The following is a 24,083-nucleotide window of genomic DNA, read 5'->3' on the forward strand; positions in this document are numbered from 1 at the left end:
ACTTAAAGTGTTCCCAACAGAAGGATAGTAGTATTTGTCTCTTTCTTGAGATGTGTGTGCTGGTGTCAACATGGAGTGTTTTATTTTAAAAAGTAACTGGATGTTATATTGTTGTTTCGGTGCGTGACTTCCTGTCTGCTCTGTGCTAAATTTGGCTGTATTGCTGCATCATGCCCCAACATCCACCGAAATAGAAGTCCTGCGTATCGGGTATATACAGCACAGCGGACCTGGTGGTTAATAACACATAAGTGAAACCTATCAGCTCCGCTGGCGTAGCAGAGCCGTAATTCAGTGGACACATATCTGGTGGAATCACAGGGTAACCCTCCCCCCCACAAACAAAAAAAAACACTGCCAAATTTACAGTCTCAAATTTTGGTCGCAAAACGCAGTCTGGAGCCTTGTTATACTTCATGTCCAGATTGCACACCCTTGCTTGTGCTCTTGCATGAGCAAAGGTACCGTACTGAGGCACTCCTCTTCCAACCAGGGCCAAGGAAGTGTACTGTACTTGGACATAGTATGGATTGTCAAGTGTGGCTGCACCCTAATAGTATCCTTGACAAAATATGGATTCATTTTTAAATCAAGGAGTTGGAAAAATGTCACTGTGTTCAGATATGCAGATACAAAGAGATACTTTCTGATGTCTACTGCCCCTCACTGAATCTTTGATTGGATAGTTGTTTTTATTTTCTGTGGCTATCCGACATGTTCCTCACATGCATCATCGGACATTCACATAAAATTTTCTTAACTTGCCATTGTTGCGCGCTTCTTGTGATTTTTGTACCATTGATGGCCCTGCTGCCTTGTATAGCAGATTTCTACTGGCAATGACTGACATCTAGCTGCTTTTGTATATTTGAAGCTGCATGAGTGAAGAAATGCTTTAATCAGGGGAACTTTGATAAAAGTCCATTGAAGCTTTCGAGGTATTTTGCTTTCGGTTGCATTCTACATATCAACCTACATGCGTGCATATATACACACACACACGCACACAACAGCCAGCTGTCCATCAATCAGCTTTGTCCTTCTTCCTTGGTGTGACTTTACTTGCCACCACTGATCCCACTGCTCCGACACCTCCTGTAACCATGGAGACACTCCCTTTGACCAATCCCACACTGGCTGCTGGCACACTGGTCACAGCTGTCTTGGTGAGCTCAAAACTTTTAGTTCCAACCCACGCAACACCCCCCAGTGTCGCACCAACTGCGCTTCGTGTCATGCTGAAAAGGCCGCCGCCCACTCTCCACATGACTCCTCCTTCTGGCTGTGGGTGGTCCTTATCGGTGTCTGGTACAGAGACAAATACATTTAAAGACAGAAAGATGGACAGAAACAGAGTGACAAGACAGAGTAAGACACACATAACCAGACAAGTGATGCAGAATTTAATTAAATTTAAAAATAGCTTTATTAAACCAGAAAAAACAACATATACACTAATTTCCCATCATCTCCAGCAGGAACACGGATGGGGTGAGAGATAGAGAGAACACTAGTGTGTATGTATGAACCCTCATGTTGTGTTCGTTTCATGTTAAACAATTTTGTGTTCCCGGTCAAAAATGACCGTTACATTTAAACTCATCATAAAAACTGTATAAAACATATATTATCACCACTTGTTGTGTTAGATCTTTTTATCAACTTCAGTTCTTGTGAGCATTACAAGTTTTGAACTTCTATTTGTTATTTATGGCCTGTAAACCTCACTGATCTGAGCGTATACATCTTGAATTCAGTTCTAAAAAGCATCATTTCTGGATTATTTTGACTATAAAAAATAATCAGATGAAACATAGTATATTGTTTATCACAGACTACTTAGGGTCAAAGTTACCAAGGACATTTGTTTTGAAACCATTTAATTTTTTTATACAGTCACATAAAGTAACACTAGTTGTGTTCCCTGTCAAAGGGTTAGGTGGGTCTCAGGTGGGGATGAAGACCAGGATAAGTTCCCATTCTTTGACATGAATGTGACAGCAGCCTCAGCATGGCCATCCTCTTCATCACTGGATTCCTTCCCATCAGTTAATTCTTGGTCTGGATTATATTCTGTGTCGTCTTCATCTTCTGACACTTCCTCCTCTAATCCATCCTCACTGTCAGTTTCCTGGCCTCTCTCCTCCTCACCAGTGTGGTGATCACATATGTAATCAATAGCCTCACTTATGGTATATCGACGTGCCATGGTGCTGCCACACAATGAAATGTGAGCAAGGCATTTTTGAGTGTCACAACCCTTATAAAATTACTAGTTTCACAATCACATTTTGATCCATTTGGTTTGATAACCTTTTGAAAGTGTAGAAGAGGTTAGCTGCTTGGTAAATTAAAGTCTCCACTTTAAAGTGCTGTGTACTATGGGCTGCACACTGTGAAGACTATGTAGAAGATCTGCGTATTTTTTTTTACCTGGGAATAATGAGCCACTAAGAAACTTTTATAGTAATAAACGCTGTAACCCCACCAATCTATGTTACCCCATATTCTCCACCGGTACTGAACTCGAAGTACTAGGGGGGCTATGGAACTGCCAGTCTGCAGTCAAGAAGCGGCAACCATTTCAGCCTATACATCCCTGCAGACTCTCCACTTCCCGGCCTTTACGGATACCTGGATCACCCCAGAAAACACTGCCACTGCAGCTGCCCTCTCAACTGCCTCCTTTTTCTCACACTAACAGGTGGAGGAGGAGGAACTGGACTCCTCATCTCACCACCTGGTCATACCAGGTCCACAAGATCTGGGTAGGACCACCTAACCAAATCTGCATTTGAATCCCACTCTGTCTCTGTCACCCTTCCTTTCAAGCTCAACATTGTGGTGATCTATTGCCCCCCCAGTCCTCTCTGTAGCCTCTTTCACACTGCCGTTTGCATGCGGGGATCCTGCGCCAATTCTCCGCACCCTCCTCTGTGTGAAAGTTTCGTATGCAGAGAGGGGGGAAATTTCGCTCCGGCGCTGATCGCCCTCTGGAGGTAGTATCAGGGCCGCATTATTAGTGCCGTCCCAGTGTGAACGGATAATCCAGAGGCGCGAAGAGAGGGCATGTCGGTCGTGCAGTCTGATAACTGCACAGGTCCTTCACTCAACTAAATACAGAGAAATGCCCCATGAAGCAATGTTACAGGACCAAACAAAAGTAACATAGTGGGCTCTATCTTGCACTCAGCGCAATTGACTTTGTACACTGGCGCTTTTGTAATTCCTATTTTGCATTCGGCGCACACTGGAATTTTCCCTCCGCAGACGCACGTCCTTAAATTAGGGAATGACTTTGCGCTCCCGGGGCGGTTCAGCGAAAAGAGGAGGCGTGTTCCGGCGCAAACGTTCACTGGTGCTATTTTGCCGTTTCAGAAAACACTTGCGCCACAGACCAGGAAAAACCTAGTCTAAAGTCAGTGGCGCTTATTCAGATGCTATTTTAAGGGCGCATGCTTAGCCATAATGTAGCGTGTGCTTAACGTGCATACACTTTGCTTCTCTCATCTACAAGGAAGCAGTTCCCGTTTTTGCAAACCATACAAAAAAAAGTTGAAAAGATTTAAACAGAAGAACTCATTCTTTTTCCCTCTGATATGCGACGCGCCCACCGTAGCCGTGAGGGTCCGGGAGTGGCAATGCGCGATGTGCTCCTAGTGGAGCGGGTGGACGGAGATGGAGTTGGGGGAGGAGGAGGAAGGTGCACAACAGGAGCAGGTGGTGCGTTTGGAGACTTGAGGCGATGTGCCTGAGAGGCCGCAGCAACATCGCCACCCAGTCAAGACGGGCATTAATACCTTGCCGCATCCCGGACAGTGCTCTCCGGTCTGACAATGCTGCCACGCCGTGTAGTGGGTCTGGATCCTCTGCACCTTGGTGTTTGCGCTGCTCCGTCATCAGCTGGCCATTGCGCACTGCTCGGCCCGTGCGCACTGCCCCCTGAGGCCCGGTGCGATGTCCTGGGGATGCCAGTCGTAGAAACAATTGTGGCAATTTCCTCCCACGCCCGTTTAACCAAAGATAATTTGGATGGATTTCTCTTATCCCCATACAAGGCCACTTCTCGGTCTTTTACTGCCCTGACGAGAACGTCGGTATCCTCGGCTGTGAACCGCTCATGGCATGCGCCTGGCAAATTCGCCATTATAATAGCAATGCGCCATGGAACAAGCGCGCCTGCTTTTAAAAGGAGTGTGAGATGACGCACTGATTGGTTTATTGCACGTTACGCCCAAACCACACCTATGAATAATGTAGCTACTTCAGACCAACCCATTTTAGATTTGCGCTGGGCGCAAGAGCCATTTATCCCGCCGGCATAATAGCAACAGCGCCTGAGATCCGCCCACAAAGCTACTTGCGCTTTGCGTTTGATACTTGCGTTTCAGATCGTTAAGATAGGGCCCAGTAACTGTAACTGTCTTTGGCAACTTCTATGAAGAAAACAAATACCACAGCTGTATGTGGAGAAGCGTCCGTCCTCCACCTGTCTTACTAGCCATTTTTAAACAGCCTCTCCGCATTATCTCCGGAGCGGTGGTTCGGCAATTGTCAGCCAAAAAAGCCAGCGCTGCGGCTCCTAAAGAGGTGTGACGGTACACGTCATGTTGATGACATCGGTGTTTCCCCAGGTGTTCCCCTGTTAATCCAAACCCGCGGATAGTTTATGATCATATGGATGCTGTTTTAATGTGTAGCGACTGAGATCCTGACCCAACAAACATCCTGGAAAGTGACGGAGTTAAAGGGATAGTTCGGGTTTTTTGAAGTGGGGTCATATAAACTACATATCAGCACAGCCTCAGTTTGGAGAAGCAGAGAGCCGCTCCAGCCCAGACGCTCAGCTTTGTACTGCAGTGAACGGGGTTCAGCAAAAAAGCGAAATTAACCACCTAAAACAAGGCTCACCTTAAAAAAATCTATATCAGGTCAAGTGTACGTTGTATAGGTAAAATTCACACCGCTTTACATCGCCGTCAGACCGCGCTTTCTTTTGGCACTACATTTTCTCAACCGCAGAACCCCCGTATCCCTACGCATGAGCGCTAATGCTGAAGGATACGGAGAGTTAAGTTTCGTTTTTATCTAAAGTAAACCTCTCGTCCAGCCGCCGCTCCCAGATCAGCTGTTGCCCAGTTACGCTAATGCGTAGGGATACGAAGGTTCTGTGGTTGATAGAATGTAGTGCCAAAAGAAAGCGCGGTCTGACAGTGATGTAAAGCGGTGTGAATTTCACCTATACAACGTACACTTGAACTGATGTAAAACATTTTACGTGAGCCTTGTTTTAGGTGGTTAATTTCGCTTTTTTGCTGAACCCCATTCACTGCAGTACAAAGCTGAGCGTCTGGGCTGGAGCGGCTCTCTACTTCTCCAAACTGAGGCTGCGCTGATCAGTGATTACGGTAGGAAACAGATTGACTATAGATATGTACTTTATATGATCCCACTTCAAAAAACCCGAACTATCCCTTTAAGATTTTCACGCTAAATTACATAATTATACACAATCACCATCAGTAAACAAGACGCTGTCTGACTCTGTCACTCACGGGGATGGAGGTGGTTTTCTGGGGGAAAGTTCGGTGAAGTCTCGGTCCGGAGGGCTGACGGTCGCGGTGATTTATTTTCATCACAAACACTCGGTGAGTTAAAGGAACTTAGGGCAGGATTTGTGAAAAAATAAACATTCATTATAAGTATTTTAATGCTAATGGGTGATGAAGCGTTCAAAACCAAAAAGAATGAGCCCACACACGTATCTCCCCATTGCCTTGAACAGGCTGTGTGCTGCATGATGTACTGCTATTCGGGGTCCGAATTTCCCGCGCAGCCCTGCGGACGTGACGTTATTTGACGCTGAATGCGCGTCCTCGACGGCTTGGAGACCGGAGAAGACAAGCGCGGTGGACCGGAAATACTGTTTGTGTTGTTATGGACTCTGCTACGGCCGGAGAACGACCCACCACCACACAAAGTCCACCAAAAAGTAATACGAAGAAGAAAATGAAGGTTTTTATCAGTAGCAAGTTGTGAGTCTAAAAGAAGTTATGACTAAAGCCGGGCTGGCACGCGAATATACATTGGATATGCCTTCGACGTATGGAGGCAGCTTCAGCTTGAACTGGGACTGAAAACGGATGCTGACATGGCTAATTTCCTTGTAACCAGGTAAGAATATATTACAGGTCATTTTTAGAGCTTGATTTGAAAATCTTATGAGATCACGAGGACTCGGAGTGAGCTAAAGTGCAAAGTAGCGTCAGCTTCTAACGTAGCGCTAGCCGCTAACATGTAACTTAGTCCACTGCTTGTAACACTGAGAAGTTACAGACTGCGAATTTTCCACGGTCCTTCAGTCTGAAACCGAATAGTTAGAAATATGCCCTTTTAGATATGGGACCGAAAGCCCAACTTGTATCTGGGAGGTGACGTTAGCAGCTGGCTGTAGCAACAGGCTAACGGTTTGTTTGGGTCTGTGTAGTCATATTAGCCGCTAGCTACACACAGCGAGCCGGCTTCCCGGCTGCTTCGTGAGTGTAGGGGATACAGCTATCAAATCAATTTTATTTATACAGCCCAAAATCACAATCACATTGCCTCAGTGGGCTTTACAATCTGTACAGTGAAATATATCATACACACAGCACTGGCTCCCGTCTAGTTCCTGTCCCTGGTAAATACAGTATTTGGGGTGTACAGTAACGGTATTTACAGGCAATGGCTTGGGGGCTATTGTGTTGACGAGTTGATGATACTGTTGTGATGTAGCTGAATAAAAGGCAGTTTAGAGCTAACCGTGAAGTGCACAATGTAAACGAGCTCAGTAGGTGCTATATAATAATTGATATTGTGCGTGTCTACAGGTCTGATAAAGTTATTATTATTGTTATTATTATTACGACCTTGCATGTGAAGCACGTCTGTGTGGTTGAGTCCTTTGGGGTGGGTGGGCTAAAAGAGTGGTCTCAACTCATCACTAGAGCTTTTAGCCTTTTATTTTTCTCGTGTTTTACCATACACACAAGATTGCTCCAGACATTATACATTACGTTGTAAGTAAAGCAGGAGAAATTGTTTGTAAAAGTGAAACACACAATAGTATTGACTGAGGCATGTATTTTGATATTATTATTGTTACAGGCAAACATTGCATGGCCATAGTTGTTCTGACCAAAGAGAAAAGACACCAAGGTAGCAAAGTCACAGCCAGCTTGCTGACTGAGACTCTAACTTTTTAAAATATTGCTGTTTTCCAGCTATCAGAAGAAGCAGACTCCTGAAGCTGCTACTCGGGGAAGTAAGGAGATGAGAGCATCAACACCCAGCAAGCTAATAGCTGCTAAACTCTCTCATCGATTATCACCAATTGAACCAGTGTCTGAGGGGTTAGTATGTTTTCACTTTCTAAGTTTTGGTCATTAGGAATTTCAATCTTTTCAGAATATAGACAAAACATTGTAAAATGTTATAATATAACATGATAATTACCAGATTTGATTATGGAGCATTGGTATGTGTTCTAATGCTACTGTTCTCTTCTCTCCACAAAGGCCTCAGCTACATGATCCAGAGACGTGAGCAAGAAAAGAGAGAAGACAAGACTGTCTTGTTTACCACACATTTATTTTATTATAAACATGTAAAAAAATACAAAATAAAACTTTGTACATACTGCAAATTTGAAAAATACTGTAAACTTTGAAAATAAATACAAAAATACATAATGTACATAAATAGTTTTTATTTTTGGATCAAAGTGTAATCTTTGGCTAAGAAATGTATTTTTTTTTAGGTATTGTGGTCACAGGGACACAAAACAGGAGAAAATATCAGTCATGCACCCTAAATGGAGCTTCTTTGTAACCTGTGTAGTTTGCAAAGGGGTCAGGGAAGTTTAACCAGATACGAAGAACACAGCAGCTCGGTATCGGCCTTCAGTTCCCTCTTCTCTGATGCCCATCCTGCCAGATCGTAAATCGCCGGTAGGAAGCAAACCGAAACTCTTGGTTATCGCTGCCCACATCTTGGCTGTCCTCCAGAGCAAAGATGTTGTTCCACGTCATCCTAACCAGACGCAGTGTACCCTCATCCAGGCAGTACATCTCCATGTGTGCCACTCCTTCCAGAGTCAATTCCAAATCCTGAAACAAAAAACATTGAGAACAATACTAATAAGAATAACTTTAGTAATCCGCACAGTGATGTTTTGATTTTATTTGATGTTATTTTTATTCTGATTCAACTTAGTATAATACCAGTTATGACATAATGACATTTGTGTTTTCCTTGTATTTACTTTGTTATGGCGCAGTGCTATTCATACCATTTATATTGTCTTATAATGGAAATGATTTCACAAATGATCTCACTGGCACTGGCACATAACGTGGCTTGAGATATTGAATCATACTATTGCTGTTACATGATAATGACTGCACACTAATGTCAGCTTGTTAGCAAGCTTTATCCAATGTTATAAATATTAGCTATGTTGGTAATTACCACAGTCAGAAATTAGCTGCAGCCACAAGCCAAATGCTCGTCAAACACCATAACATTGTTAGCAGTCACATTAGCTTCAATCACAAAGCAATGGTTATCGCTAGCTTGTTATTCACCGTGGCTGGTGAAATTTGAACTTTAGTAACCATTTGGCCAGTGTAAGGTAAGTGTACTTTACATTACAACTGTCGTTTTGCTGAATTGATGCGCTAATGTTGTCAAAGAAACATACTAAAGCTGCACTAAGATAAACACTTAGTTTACTTACTTCGTCTCTTGACATCATGCTGTTCGCTGATGTAGGCTACCAAGGTAGTTCCGCGGAGGTATGCTAGGAAGTCTTGCAGTAAACGGTCGCGTGAACAGCGAGCAAACAAATAACCGTGTCACAGCATCAGTTGCACTGCTGTGAAGAGTTCATGCGCGCTCCCGCGCCGGCTTGGCTGATGGCTGCAGTTACCCAAACGGCCGTCGTGTCGCTATTGAGTCTTATTTCGTGATCCTGCCCTAAGTTCCTTTAAAGTTTTTTGCCGGTGACAGACGCTGTTTTTCGGGCAGAAATGTGACGAAGAGTCAGTAGGACAGACAGGAGGACAGATGCTTCTCCACGTACAGCTGTGGTATTTGTTTTCCTCATATAAGTTGCTAAAGACAGTTACAGTTACTACGTTACTTTTGTTCGGTCCTGTCACTGCATGAAAAGTGGGATTTTCGGCCCCGTAAACGCCCGGAAATCTCCCTAATTTTCGGCAGTTAACGACAATTTACAGGCTGTGAACGTGGCGTTTGTCTGTGCCGAAAATGGGTGGAAACGAACCATGACGTCAGCGGAGCTCCCGGAGGTGCGAACGCCTCTAATTTGCATATGAATAGCAGCGGAACCACGCCTGGCCAGAGAATGTGGGGCTGGCTGGAATATCCTCACTCAGTATTGGATGAAACCACTACTCATGAACAAGCAAAATCACTCGTGATTGGTCACCCTGGGTCATTATAAATGTAAACCCTGGTGGGAATATATATATATATATTATGTTTATATATTTATATTTATATGATTTATTCATTCATTTATATTTATGATATCATCAATGACATTAATGAATTTACTGAGGAAAGGAACATTTGCCAGGAAGGAGTTGTTTATTCAAAGAAAGAGTTTTATTAGCACAAACACAAACACACAGCATGTACAGAGCATAATCTGCCCACACAACAAACGGGAAGATCACAAGAGGCCCAATATCCTACAGCACCGCGAGGTGTCTGTTTCTGCAAACACATCTATTATTTAATAGAATAATAGTCACATTGACCAAAAACGGATCTAATCTAATAAGTCTTACCCTCTTTGTTCTCGATCGACTCTGAGCTGAACTCCTCACAGCGTCCGCCTGCGATGGAAGATCTGCTTGTTTGTTGTCCTGCGTACTGTCTCGTAATGTCTTACAGGCAGCTGGAAAACAATTAAAGAGACTGGTATGAATAAAGAAACGTAAGTCACAGTAAAATTAAACGAGGGAGAAAACAGTAACAGTTACTTACACACAATGGCGTCATTATCGGCATCGTGTAAATCTGGACTTGCAGACGTGGCTCCGAGCTAACAGGAGGTCGCGGCCTTGTTATGAGGCGAGGTTAGTCTGTGAAAACAAAATGCTCGCAGCGATAAACCTCCGTGTCCCTCTGCGGCAGCGAAGCTCTGTCCGTCGGCGACATTCTTCGTGGCAACCCGGCAAAGCTTCTCCCGTCCGCGCAGGCCTCCTCTCGACAATGGCCGGGCCGCTAGCCTAGCTCCTGCTAGCTAGCTTAGCTCCTGCTAGCTAGCATTAACTCTCCGCTCCTTCTTCCTCGTCACTCACGCTCCGGTCAACCCGGAAGTGTAAAAACTCTTACAGGTCATGAACTCTCACACGCAATAAGAATTACTTTTCAACTGCTTTTAAAACATTCAGAACCCATAAAATTATAGAAATACTTTTTTTTTTTTTTTTACATTTTAGTATCTTGGTTATCTCAAAATATTTCATGCAAATTTTAACTTCTTAACTGGCGTTTTATCTTTAACTTGTTCCCAGGAGAGAGAGAGAGAGAGAGAAAAGAATAAATAACCTTTTTTACATAACATTGGCCATTGCTAATGACATACACAGTAATTAATCTAGCATACTTTTATTAAATAAATCCATTCAAGCTCAAATATAAGGGTCTATAATTAGGCTATACTGAGCCTGATCTAGAGATTTTCTTAAAATGAAGTTAACACCTCTTAGAAAAAAGTCACCTGGGGTAAAACTCCCCCTGCAAACCTGATTTGCATTTGTATAGCTCACAGCATTTTCATTTACATGTTAAAGCCTCCCCTAGAATCAGGGGGAGGGGGGTCATTGGGGGACAACTGCCAAGCAAGGCCCACGTCAATTTCCGACAATTTACGTCAGTTTTCAGTGTTGCCTGCAAATTGCCGCGTGCAGCCGCAAACCTGAAATTCCACGTCAATCTACCGTGCCGCATACTGACGAAAATCCCACTTTTCATGCAGTGTGTAACGTTGCTTTGTGGGACATTTCTCTGTATTAATTGAGTGAAAGACCTGTGCAGTTATCAGACTGTCAAACCGACACGCCCTCGCTCCACGCCTCCGGCTTATCCATTCACACTGGGACGACTCACCAATAATGCGGCCCTGATACTACCTCCAGAGGTGGAGCGAAATTTCCCCCCTCGCCGCATCTAAAACTTTCACACAGAGGCGGGTGCGGAGAATTGGCGCAGGATCCCCGCATGCAAACGGCAGTGTGAAAGAGGCTCCTGACTCTTCCTCACATTTCTGCTCAAAAAACAGCGTCTGTCAACAGCAAAAAACTTTAACTCACCCAGTGTAATAAATCACTGCGACCGTCAGCCCTTTGGACCGAGACTTCAGGGAACTTTCCCCCAGAAAACAGCCTCCGTCCCAGCGAGTAAGGGAGTCAGACAGCGTCCTGTTTACTGATGGTGATTATGTATAATTATGTAATTTAGCGCGAGAAACTTAACTTCGTCACTTTCCAGGATGTTTGGTGGGTCAGGATCTAAATCACTACACATTATAACAGCATCCATATCCTCCTGACTACCAGTAGTTCAAATGTGTCCTCTGTGGAGGACATTTCTAAACCTGAATATCTCCCACCCACTTTATACTACTAAATTAACTCCTTTTGCTATCTAGAGAGGACATTTAGGGCTTTTCAATGATACCAAATGTGAAGGGGTGAGGCTTTGGTACCTTTCTCCTCCTCATTTAGGAAAATGGCAAGCACATTTTATGGGAAGAGGAAAAGTAAGCACATAATACTTTTTATTGAGCAAATTTTGGCTTGAAATGTTGTTGGCATATTTTATATAAGTCTCTTAACAACACATTAAAACATTGTCTGAATTTTTAAACTGTATTTTAGCATAGTATTTAAGTGTTTAAACATGTCCTCTGTAGTGGACATTTGTAGTTATTTCCTCCTTTTTGTTCTGTTTTTTCAAATGAAAAGAAAGGGAGTCATTCTCAGAAGCACCTTGGTTGCCATCAAGGTTCAGTTTCATGTGTATGGCATTCCAATGTCCACTGTAGTGGACTGTTACTAGAGGGTCATAACATGGACATAAGATATCGCAAAAATCAAAGCTTTTTTTTCAAAGAAAATGTTTTCAGTATTCTAATTACCTTACAAAGATTGGGGAATTAAAAAACAAAAATGTGATTGGACTATATTTTTTTTCCTGGTAGTCAGGAGGATATGATTATAAGCTGTCCGCTCGTTTGGATAGACAAGGGGAACACCTGGGAAACACCGACGTCATCAACATGACGTGTACCGTCATGCCTCTTTAGGAGCCGCAGCGCAGGCTTTCTGTGTGAATTACATACGTGAAAGCGGAGATTCTTTGCTCTGTGTTAATCACCATAGGCGGAGAATTGGCAAACCACCGCTCCGGAGATAATGCGGAGACGCTGTGTAAAAAGGGCTAGTGACTTCTGTGATGAGATGGACGCCCCCCTTAAGCTGCTCTCCTGACAATGGCACATCACTTATTGTCCTGGGTGACTTCAACATCCACCCGGAGAAGATGCACTCAGATCAACTGACTTCACCTCAACTTTATCAGTAGCCAAATCTGCCTGCTACCTGTCAAGATAAAGGGTTTAATGTCACCCGCTAAACATTAGATGTCTGATGGACGCGCAGATCATGTCTATATTGCGTCTGTCAGTCCAGGACCTCTTCAGGATGTGCAAACTAGGTCTGCTATTTGGACGTCTAATCATGACCCCACTTGGACATCAATATGCAGTTGAACATTTGATAGGTCACTTTTTTGGACGTCTAAGACAGGGGCAGGTAATTTATATGATGTCAGTCATTTATCATTATCATTATTATTATTATTATTATTATTATTATTATTATTATTACTACTACTTCTACTATTATTATTATCATTATTATAGTATTAGTAGTAGTATGGACATGAATATTTTGTGATTAAACATTATTTTTGAATAAAAGTAGTATTTTTGTTTGTTTACATTTTCCTGTTTTTCTCTTCTAAAATAGTGTAATTCTATTTAATACAACAATAAAGGTGTAGTCAATTGGGAGCAAAAAATAATAAAGTCAACGCCATTGTGATTGGCTGAGGCATTGCATCATTACAAGTACATCCTAAGAGCCACTCCCATTGGCCCAGGTGTTTATCTTCGGTGGAAGCAAATGGCTGTTCGGCTCTGTGCACCGTCGACCTCTACAACAACCTACAGCAGCTTTGTTGTGTTAATCTACTTCAAACCTGTTGTCACTACAATTAGCATTACATCTGCTAACGTTAGCTTTTGAACACGACCGATTTTGTTAACAACGAAGCCAGCGAAAAAGCAGACTGCTAATATACAGACTTTTATCAACCTCTGAAACGATCGCACAATAACAATACACTGCAGTAAATGGATCCAAATATAAACCGCCACCAAAAAGCGACAAATAATGCTCAGAACAGCACCAAACTTCAGCAACAGTACAAATAGGGTCTCAGCACATAGTCTGGGGCATCTAACCTCCGCTATGTACATATATATATATATATGTATATGTATATATATGTATATATATATATATATATATATATATATATATATATATATATATATATATATATACACACACATAATTGTTTTATATTTTAATTGTTTTATATTTGTACATAGTCACTCAGGACTAACCCTATTTTTGTAGTACAGACGGAAGAGGTGTAATTTTATTTATTGTATCTTCCCACTTTATTTTTTTCAAACTTAATTGAGGGTTATGCTGCCAGCTGTTTAGAAGTAGTAGCCTAGTAACTAGTATTTCTCAACTGAAATGACATGTCATGTCATAAAGATGGGGAAAAAACCAGTTGGGATTGGATTGTGATTTATTATTAACCTGACTGTAGTCTCGTGTCCAAAAGGTAGGAACCTGTTATCCTGTACCAGCTAATTTTACTGTAGCTTCAGATGGCTCGGCAGCAGGTTTTTAAGTGGAAATGTATAATGCCTTTGTATGCATTTCCAGTTGCCATCTGCTGGTGTGAAAATCAAATGAAGCTACGGGAAAATGAACTGGAACAGCATGCCACCTTCTGAAATGGGACTACAGTTATGCATAGAAACTAGAAGCAGTACACAGTACGCAGTCTGCATCTGATTCATTGTCTGTATAAAATAAATGTCTAAAATGAGTTCTAATTTGACGTAGAAAAGACGTCCACAAAGACCATATTTGGCCTAGAAATAGCTCCTGTACGGAGGTACTGTGGACGTCATAAATGGACGATAAGTATACGTCGAAAAAAGACATCGTCTGGAGTAACAGTCTGCACCTTGACGTAACCAAAATTAGACGTGCAAAAATGACTTAGAAAAGACGTTGTTTGGACGTCTCTCTGCGCAGTGGGCATATGCCTTCCTTTGCTGTCCACAGAATGCCAACAATGTAAAAAGAAATATATACATGTACAGAAACATACAAAATAAGGCAATTTTAAAAGGCAGCATGTAAAAAATAAATAAAAAAGGAACACAAATAATAACACCTCTGCCTCCAACCCTAGGACGTCATCTCCACTTGGGCAACTGCGCATCACCTCAAGCTCAACTTTCATAAAACTGAACTCCTCTTAATCCCAGGGAGTGACTGCCCTCACATGGACCTGTCAATCACTGTTGAGGATGTCACAGTATCGCCTTCATCGATTGGAAGGAACCTGGGTGTAATCTTCGACGACAAACTATCCTGCACCCCCAATCCCGCCAATTTGCCCTCTACAATATCCGCAGGATCCGGTCTTTCCTCACAAAGCATGCAACATAACTCCAGGGCCAAGCACTGGTCATCACCCGCCTGGACTACTGCAGCTTGCTCTTGGCGGGACTCCCAGCCTCTGTGACTTAACCGTTGCAGCATATCCAAAATGCTGCAGCGAGCCTCAATTTTCAATCTACCCAAATTCTCCCATGTGACCCCCTCCTCCGTGACCTCCACTGGCTTCTTGTTGCAGTCTGCATCTGATTCAAGAGGATGGCACTGACCTTCAAGGCCGTCAACGGAACTGCATCCATCTACCTCCAGACACTGGGCAGACCAAACAAAGGTCAATCAGTGAAGTTATGACTCTTCTTTTTTCTGGTGCCTCAGTGGTGGAACGAACCCCCCGACCAATGTCAGGACAGCAGAGTCACTCACCATCTTTCGCAAAAGACTCAGACTCCAAACATGCTAAATATCACAAATCTCTCATATCTCAAAACTTGCTATTGCTATTGCTATCACTGTCTCTCTTTCTCCCACAACTTTCTCCTCTTACTCAGCAACAAAATGCAGTGTGTTGCCATATTGGTTGATGTGGTGCATTTTTCCACCAATAGGAAAGGAGATGTCCCATGTTTTTTTCGACAGTGATATGTTGTGGTTTCTTTTTTATGACAAATGGTCTTATTGTAAGTCGCTTTGGAAAAAAGCATCTGCTAAATGCTTGTAATGTATATGTATATGTATAGTACGTAAAGTAGGCTGCACAACACAGAAGTAGACCAGGGAGTGGGGGAAAACAACATCTTGAAGCACACTAAACATTTCCTCAAGCTTAGCACAATGGGTACTTCTCATGTCTCTTACTTGTTGTCTCCTTGCTCCTCGTTTGAACTGGAAGCTGTTACTGTCCACCATCTTGCAGGCCATCCCAATTCTCTTATTTGTGCTTTGAGGAGCAAGGAGTGAAGAGTGACCTCTGAGGGGTGATGAGTGAGTACACATGAGAGCTGACTTCATGGAAGTCTTTTACTGGCCGACAAGCCTCTTTAGTTGATATCAGTTATCTGATAGGTCACAACATGACTGGAGTCTCATACAGAGTGAATACAGATTACAGATTAAATTCAAGTGTTTCTCAATCAAGTTTTATATTTAGTTTGTTTTCTGGTTCATTAGTGAGTTACAATGTGTCAGCCTGACTGTAACTTTCTTCACTTATTACTTTTCATGGTCTGTTTTAAAAACGTGAGGCTGATCATTCCTCGTGTCGGCATTCATATGTTACATCATTTTAGTTTTCCCTCAAACATTTAGTCTGAAAATAGCTTCCAGTGTCCAGAAGATACCGTCATCACATTCTGGGCTGTTAAATGATGATTTCATGAGAATATCACTGACTACAGAGGCAAATGATGAATCAATATATAGACACATTTTGCTAGTAGAAATGGTTCCTATGCCCACTGTGTTATATATTGTGCAGTGTGTACTAATACTTTGTACTGTGTAATTCTACTACGTTCAGTGTATTTATACTGGGTAAAGTATATTTATAATGTGTATTTATACTGTGTACTGTGTTAAATGCTGTGTATTTTGTCTTAATACTTTGTACGGTGTAGTTCTACTGTGTACAGCGTATTTATACTGTGTATTTGTACTTCATACTGTGGTATATGCTATGTACTGTGTATTAATAATTTGTACTGTGTAGTTCGACTATGTACTTTGTATTCATACCGTGTACTGTGTATTTATACTGTGTATTGTGTTGTATATTGTGTACTGTGTATCAATACTTTGTACTGTGTAGTTATACTGTGTACAGTGTATTTTTACTGTGTACTGTGTATTTATACTGTGTGTTGTGTTATATATTGTGTACTGTGTATCAATACTTTGTACTGTGTAGTTATACTGTGTACAGTGTATTTATACTGTGTACTGTGTATTTATTCTGTGTACTGTGTATTTATACTGTGTACTCTGTGATTTTTGTCCTGGTCAGAGCGACATGAACCATTTCTACTGGCAGAATGTGTTTATATATTCAGTGTTTCCCCTATATGCACCTAGCAGTGGCGGATTGCCGCTGCTGAAATATGACCGCAGCTGCTGATTTTTATTATTTTTTTTCTTAAAGCCCCTGTACAGACTTTTCATTTAGTGTTGATTTTGGCGGCCCCGCTGGACGAAAGCGGTAGTGTTTTGCCGGAATGAAGACTGCATTTCCCATGAGCTCTAGCGCCCACTGTCGTGAAGACGTTTGTCTGGCCGGCGCGTGTAGATTTGTTTTGAAAACTTTTTTTTTTTCTTTTTTTTTTTAGCAGCTATCTGCAGCGTGCATATGGACGAGGTAATGTGTCTATTTGTATTTCTACTTAATATAATATGCCGCCGGTGAAACAAAGTAATGCTGCTGTTACACTGCAATTTCCCAGCTATATATATTACCCACGGTGCTACAGAGCTAGCGTTACAGCAAAGTCACAGTGATTGTGATGGATGTTTTGTTCTAAGTAAGAAACTGAATCATTTATAATGACAGAGGATATTACCGATGCATCGTTGCAGGTCGGCTGGGCTGATACACACAGCTGAAATGGATGCGTGATCTAAGACGTTTGTTGTCGTTTTCACGAGTGTAGTATCAAGAGCTAATCTAGTGGTAACGTTAGCCAGCTTTGTTGTAACAACATAAATTCATGTATTGCTGTAAACTACGACCCGCATCACATTTCATAAATGAAATAAAATCTACAAACCTGTCTAGGAGGAATCGGGCGAATTCTGGATCCGACCCTCCCTTCAAGCCCCGCAACTCTCTCCATCTCTGGAAGGAATCGCCAATGTTTATCCGTGTTTTGGCCCGAGCTCGATCGGATTCCCTCTTGGCCTTTCGTTGGTCTTCGGTTCGATTTCTTTTTCTTTTCTTTGTCTCATTAACAGCCATGACAAAAGTTTTAGCTTGGTTAGCACTGGCTAGCGCAGCAACAAAACAGCTATGCTGAGTGTCGTCAGTTCCGGTCTGACTGCCGTAAATCGTTTCGTCAGTGGTCTGACCCGACCAAGGCCTTTCAGAGGTATAGAATTAGACTACTTAGAAATAGCGTATCTTCACGCTGATGGGCTCATTTGCTGTTGTAGGTAACAGAGACACATCAGCAGAAACCAGAGACTTTTCTATATCCAGTTAAAAACTCCGTACAGGGGCTTTAACGAGAAGAGAGGAGAGGTGGGCTCAGTCTTGTCTTTATTGTGTTCAATAAAAGTGTATTTTCCTAAGGCTTGAGAGACCTCATATGTAAGCTAGACAGACATTTCCCCTGCTCATTACTGTGCACAAATGTACTGTTAGTACTTAAGCCTAACGAGCCCCTCTGGTGGCGGCAGACACATAAAAACCTCCGAGCAGGATGCACTTTGCGCTTTGCTTTTGCACGCGGGCGAACACTCACCTCCACTGCTACTACTCCCTCCTAAGAGAAACACTGATATTGATTCATCATTTGCCTCTGTATTCAGTGATATTCTGATTGTGAAATCATCATTTAATAAACCAGAATGTGATGGTGGTGTCTTTTAACATGAGTTGAGGTGATAAAAACTTGTGTCTACTACAGAGTCAATTGACCCATGTGTAGATGCTGAGTGCACACATTGCCATTGTACAAAAAAGCGCAATCTGAGCAGGTTTGTGCAGGATTTTTGACCAGTGGAAAAGGGGTAATAGCACTGCTTTATGTTCTTAACCAGACAAAGTGGTGGTGTCAATAGAGATGCTCTGTTACCATTTTATTCCTAATACTGATTCTGATTCCTGGGCTTTGGGTATCTTTGGGTACCGGTGCTTGTTAAAAAAAATTACATTTTTCATTTTTATTTTAACCGCTGTATATGCTAATGACCCTGTATGGATGTGATATGATTGCCATCATTGTTGTATGGCCTGGCTCAGCTAAATCCTATATATATCCTATATTGTATATTTTTAGCCATAACTGAAAAAGAATAAATAAAGAAATCTGGGAATACATAACAATGCCTTTAAAAACTATTAGTGTGCAAACACTTTTGAAACAGAACAGTAAAAACCGTAGTGCAACAGCAACATAAATGAATCTAGGAAAAAATAATTACCTTAAAACTTACTTAGGGAATTTGTTTGCTTGCAGCACCACACTTTGAATGGCAAATGTTGACGGGGATACTGTGACCACCCAGTGTGCAGACTCAGCAAAGACACGTTGGAATTCCAACTGTCAACTGTAAAGCAGACTGCCTGCATGTCTTTCAGCCTACATGACTGTGTTCCCTCACTGTCTGGTTAAGTTTTGGGTAGAAAACAGTAGTTTCGAGTTTGCACAGTGCCACTTCCTGTGTTGGCTTTTAGAGCAGCAAAGAAGAACTGATTTCAGGTATATAATGTTAAGCAGAGCTGACAGAGCTAACTGGGAAGTAGCAGGGTCCTGTTTCTAAATTACCAGGGTATTGGATCGGTGAATAGACTCAAGTACTCGCAGATACTGATACCTGAATTTTTGACAGTTTTGACGGCATTTAAGGAATAACTCGTCACACCTGAACTATGTCTGTAGCTGCCAGTTAAGGATACTGATTGGCTGGACCACTGTGCATTTGGTCACAAGCATACAAGTTGCTTTCTTGCAAAGTAAATAGTGGCATATATTTTATACTCTTGAGCCTAAATCCCTCTCTGGTCATTCTATATTAGGTCTGGGATATCGTAGCCATCGCTGAGTTCAATAATAACAGTAATTTTGGATGGCATTACTAAAATGACTATTTGAGAGATAAGTTTCCTCAAACTACATAAGTCCAACTCTAAAACATAATTTGCAGTAATGTACAGTTTCCTTTTGGCCTACTGTGTTATGAGACTAAAGTTATAATGTCTCTTGTATGTGCAATCTAGAGTTTTGACATACAAACATTAAAAGATGCAACTAATAATCTGTGTCATTGTCTTCTTCTTTTTCAGAAATTATGCCAACATACTGTATTTCTTGTGAGAACTAGTCAATAGTTGTGGTTTCTCACCATTTGGTTGTTCATCTTGCAGGTAAGGGGTCGCGTCCTCATGTTCTCTGTCCTCACTGCTGTGATGGTTGTTGCAGTCAGCTGGAGATGAGCTGCTCTCCTCCTCTACCTCCTGCTCTGAAGTCGACACCTGAAGACAGCATGAACTGTCGATATTACAGAGTGCCAACAGTTCTGTTTAGAACGAATGTTTCCCATTTAAATTATTTCATTCATGGAATCTGTGCCCATATTTTACCTTTTCAAATTCTTTTCATGCTATTTTAAACTCTACCTAACTAAAAGTTATATTTTCACCTGAAAACTTCTAAATTTAAACACTTGGGGAGTTTCACACTCCACTCAGATCTTCTAACCCAGAGTGTGTGACATGACAATAAGGCGTCAATCAGACAGAATGGGGTAAGAGGAAAAGAAGAATCACATAGACCATCAAACTTTTTTCACAATTACGATATATTTAGTTAAATATAACAACCTAAGGTCAGTGCCTAAAATGTATCATTTGCAACAAAATGAGGACTATAGTGAGGTACTACAGTGCTGTGCCAGTAACTCATAGGTGATGTTTTTTCAGGTGCAAAAATCTTTGGCCACTGACTCTCATTGTACGTTGTACATTCACACTTTGCCAAATGGGGGCAGCAGAGTACATCCAGGTATGTCTGGTAATTGTCAAAAGTTGTGGAGAATAGCAGGAGACTAGCAACCAAGGAACCTGGTGAGTCACGAAAAACCAATACTGACAGTTAAACAAAAGCCCCGGACAAATGAAGGCAGCGATCTTTTTTCAAGTAGCTAGTTCGACAAGAAATCTCGGCTAATTGTGTACAGGGAGGCCAGTGCCTTACTTTTGTCTTTTCTGTCCTGTGTTATAAATCCGATGAGATTTACTCCCTTGCAGCAGAGCACCTTTCTTCCCTCCCTAAAAGCCTAGAGTCACTGTGCTCAGGCGAACCATCCTTTACGATCAAGTCAGACCCCGTTTGGATTTCGTGTGCGTCTCTCTGTGTAGTACCTTTGCTTAGAGTGGCCGAATATGATGAGAGTCACATTTCAACAATCCTTTTTGACAATGTATTCATCAAATAAAAATCACATTATAATTTACATCATGAATAAACATTCTGTCAGTATTTTTTGTATTAAAGTATTGATGAGTAGGCTATAAGTTGAATATTTTTAAAAACCAATTTGCTTTGTGTTATGCACAGTAACCAGTGCAGGCTTTTTGTGATGGCTGGAAATGATCATGAAAGTAGCAGGAAAACTCTGCGGGAAATTGCGTTTCATCAGCTCATCGTTGTGAACATCACTAAATGGAGTTATGAAACAAAGGAACACTTTCACTCGTCTGGTTTCGCACTGTGTCTCCCTGCTGACCTGGTGAGACGTGAGAGCCGTTCATACGTGCTCACATCGTGTTTGTGCACAGCAGCACGGTGTTTCACAGCACATCACAACTGCAGGTCTGCTGACAGCTCGCGTACACACAACGATGCCTCCATCTGTTTATTGATTCAGCCTGCGTTGCTCTCTCTCTGCTCTGTCCCCGTTGTACTCATTATAACCAGAAATTCATCAAGGACTCTCTCTTACCTTCATTCTGGGACAACACAAATGTTTCCTTGGTGTGTGTTTTTATCGCTCCTGCTTCTGTTGTTTTGCTGTCAGCCTGAGAGCGGAAGTGACGTCGTGTTGTCAACTGAGTGCTGGCAGCTGTAATACCCGCGCTCGGCCGCACACTGTCGGCAGAGACTCACCGGTTGGCGAGGTCTAGTGCGCGGAGGCACTTCCATTACTCATACATGTAAGGGTCTGGATCAGTGGCGGCTTGTTAATCCATCCAAATTTTAGGAAAAAGCATAGACGCAGTAAACACAAACTAGAGAAGGCAAGTCATGAAGAACTTGCGGTTGTGAATGCTCCCTGTTGACCAGCTGAAGCCAAATGCGGTTTGCTGGCTGTAAAACTTGTGTGTGTCCAGAATATCTAAAAACTGAAATAATGTAGGATTTGTTGAAAAACTAAGGCCAAACTGAACTGGTGGCTTTAATTTATTTGAAGTCTAGTCTGAAGAGAATGCAGCTTCCTAATAGTTGGGTGAGAATGAAGCATTAGAAATAGAATATAAGTTTTGAGACCAACTGTAACGCTGACTTGAATTAGTGTTGAAAAGCAGCTGATGGAGTATGAAGTGATGTTACAGTGCGAATGAATAAAATACTCTGATTCGGACTGAGAAATTCAATAAATCTTAATATATCAGTGATTGGGAACATTTAAATATTTGAATGGAGTTCCTGGCTTGAATGAAAGAAAAGATAATAGTTAAATATAGTTAAAATGTTGTGAAATATACTATATGTGTTTGTGTTTGTGTGCATGTGAGTGCACGCATAAGCATGGCTGTATATGTGTGTGTATACATACTTACACATGCATATCTGACTGCATTTGTGTCTGTATTAAACTGACTCATTGATAAATCTGTCTCTCTCTGTGTTGGCCCAGTTGATCTTGGTTGCCACGGTGATGGTAACCAGGTTGGTCCTGGTAACGGACTGTGAGAGATAATTTATTGGTGATTTCAGCTGAGGCTCACCTTACATTATCACGCTTCTCCCTCCAAAACAGTTATTGCTATCACTCAAATAATGATATGATACAACTATGAGAGTCTTGTGAGCACTTTGTGAAATTTATGTGTGTGTTTGAGTGTGTGGTCAAAAATATGTCTTGTGGAGCAGATTAGAAAAGTGGCTGTGTTTGCCAGCCTCAAGATATTTTTAATCTCAGTTTAATGGGACTTAATGCGGCAGTTGGTCGGTGTTCCTGTCGGTTAAACGCCCACCGAGTCAAAAGTTTTTGTCCGATTGCCTCCAGAGATCCACTGTAACACCAGCATAAGTGTACCTACAAGCTGATGTTGTTATTTTTCTCCTGGAGTGAAAATTGTGGAAGGGAGGGCAAATTGAAGACAAGGTTTTTTTGAGCTCATCCCCACTCTTGTCAGTTGGCTCCGCCACTCTGGCTGTCAGCACTCCACCCCATACACACCAATGCAAAAATCTCTAAGTGGCTGAAGAGTTACCAATGTTTGAACTGCAACTGCACTGTTAACCCGAAAGTTCATTTTGCGTTGTTTTATTGGGTGTACTCATTTTTGTAATTTTAACAAACTTAAACTATCAAGTTTTACCTCAGGCCACAGTGCTGCCCTATTCTGATTGGCTCAAAACTCAAGATAAGTCTGTGCTTGTCCATTGGCGGCAACAGAGAAAGTTGCACCATTTTCTAATTAACACAGAGCAATTTAAGGTCTTTGCTTTGCACTTTGCATGCTCCTTGAACAACACATGCCTGCTTAGCAAGTTTGGATGCTTTTAAAGGACATTTGCCTGCCGTAAAGAGGATACCATTTCTGCCTGAATGAGGTGAGTTATTTTCTCTATTCAAGTATTAGAAACTGCTGGAACATTTCTAGTTTGAAACGTGTGCATTTGAATGTGTGTAAATTCTGAGTGTTGGACAATTGCAATTGTGACAATTTTTGAGTAGATCTCTCAACTTGTGTTTTCTACGTACGGTTTTGCAACATGTAATCAATGTAGATTTGAAAAAATTTCAATGCCCACTTAACATTAGCCTCATTTGCTCTACTACTTTTGTTTAAAGCCATATTAAAATGCCTTGAAAATGCAATCTGCCATCTGTGAGAAGGGAGCACAGTTTTTTAAACATTATAGGCTAAAACATGGGACTTATGCAAGACCTGACCCCTTTCCTTGCTTGCATCAGGAATGTATGTATACATTTAAGTCTGTTGCGTGTGGCCATGACTCACTTACTCACTCAGACATTCAATCACTGTGCTGTACCTAAAACCCCCATGTCTTCCTTTCTCATCAGGCTTACACACCTGCAGCAGATCCAAATCGCTTATGCCTAATTAGCAGCCTGCTATAAGCCAGCATGTTCAGTTGCTCAGGAGGCTCAGACTGAGCAACACCTCAGTCTGACATTATGATTTGTTAAAAACCTTTTTCTTTCAGTAATCTTTGATTTGATTTATTTTATTTTGGCCTGGAGATGGCCGGCGATCCTACTTTTTCGTTTAGTTTTTAGTTTAGAATTTGGTTTTGTCAGGTAGGGAGGGGGGCCAGCTTCGACGTTCCTATAGGG

The 24,083-nt window shown here is 41.9% G+C and overlaps 1 protein-coding gene across 1 annotated transcript; it reads right to left on the reverse strand.

The window, feature by feature from the left end:
* Positions 1-858: 858 nt before the first annotated feature.
* On the reverse strand, positions 859-21,608 carry LOC115586690 (transmembrane protein 263). The gene is made up of 3 exons (XM_030425946.1): positions 21,498-21,608; positions 19,899-20,028; positions 859-1,305 (listed from the first exon to the last, which is right to left on the reverse strand). Exons 1-3 carry the CDS (start codon positions 21,501-21,503, stop codon positions 1,025-1,027), a joined length of 417 nt encoding a protein of 138 aa, XP_030281806.1. The 5' UTR covers positions 21,504-21,608; the 3' UTR covers positions 859-1,024.
* Positions 21,609-24,083: the final 2,475 nt, after the last annotated feature.

Source organism: Sparus aurata, chromosome 8, assembly GCF_900880675.1.
Source record: "Sparus aurata chromosome 8, fSpaAur1.1, whole genome shotgun sequence".
NCBI classification, from domain to species: domain Eukaryota; kingdom Metazoa; phylum Chordata; class Actinopteri; order Spariformes; family Sparidae; genus Sparus; species Sparus aurata.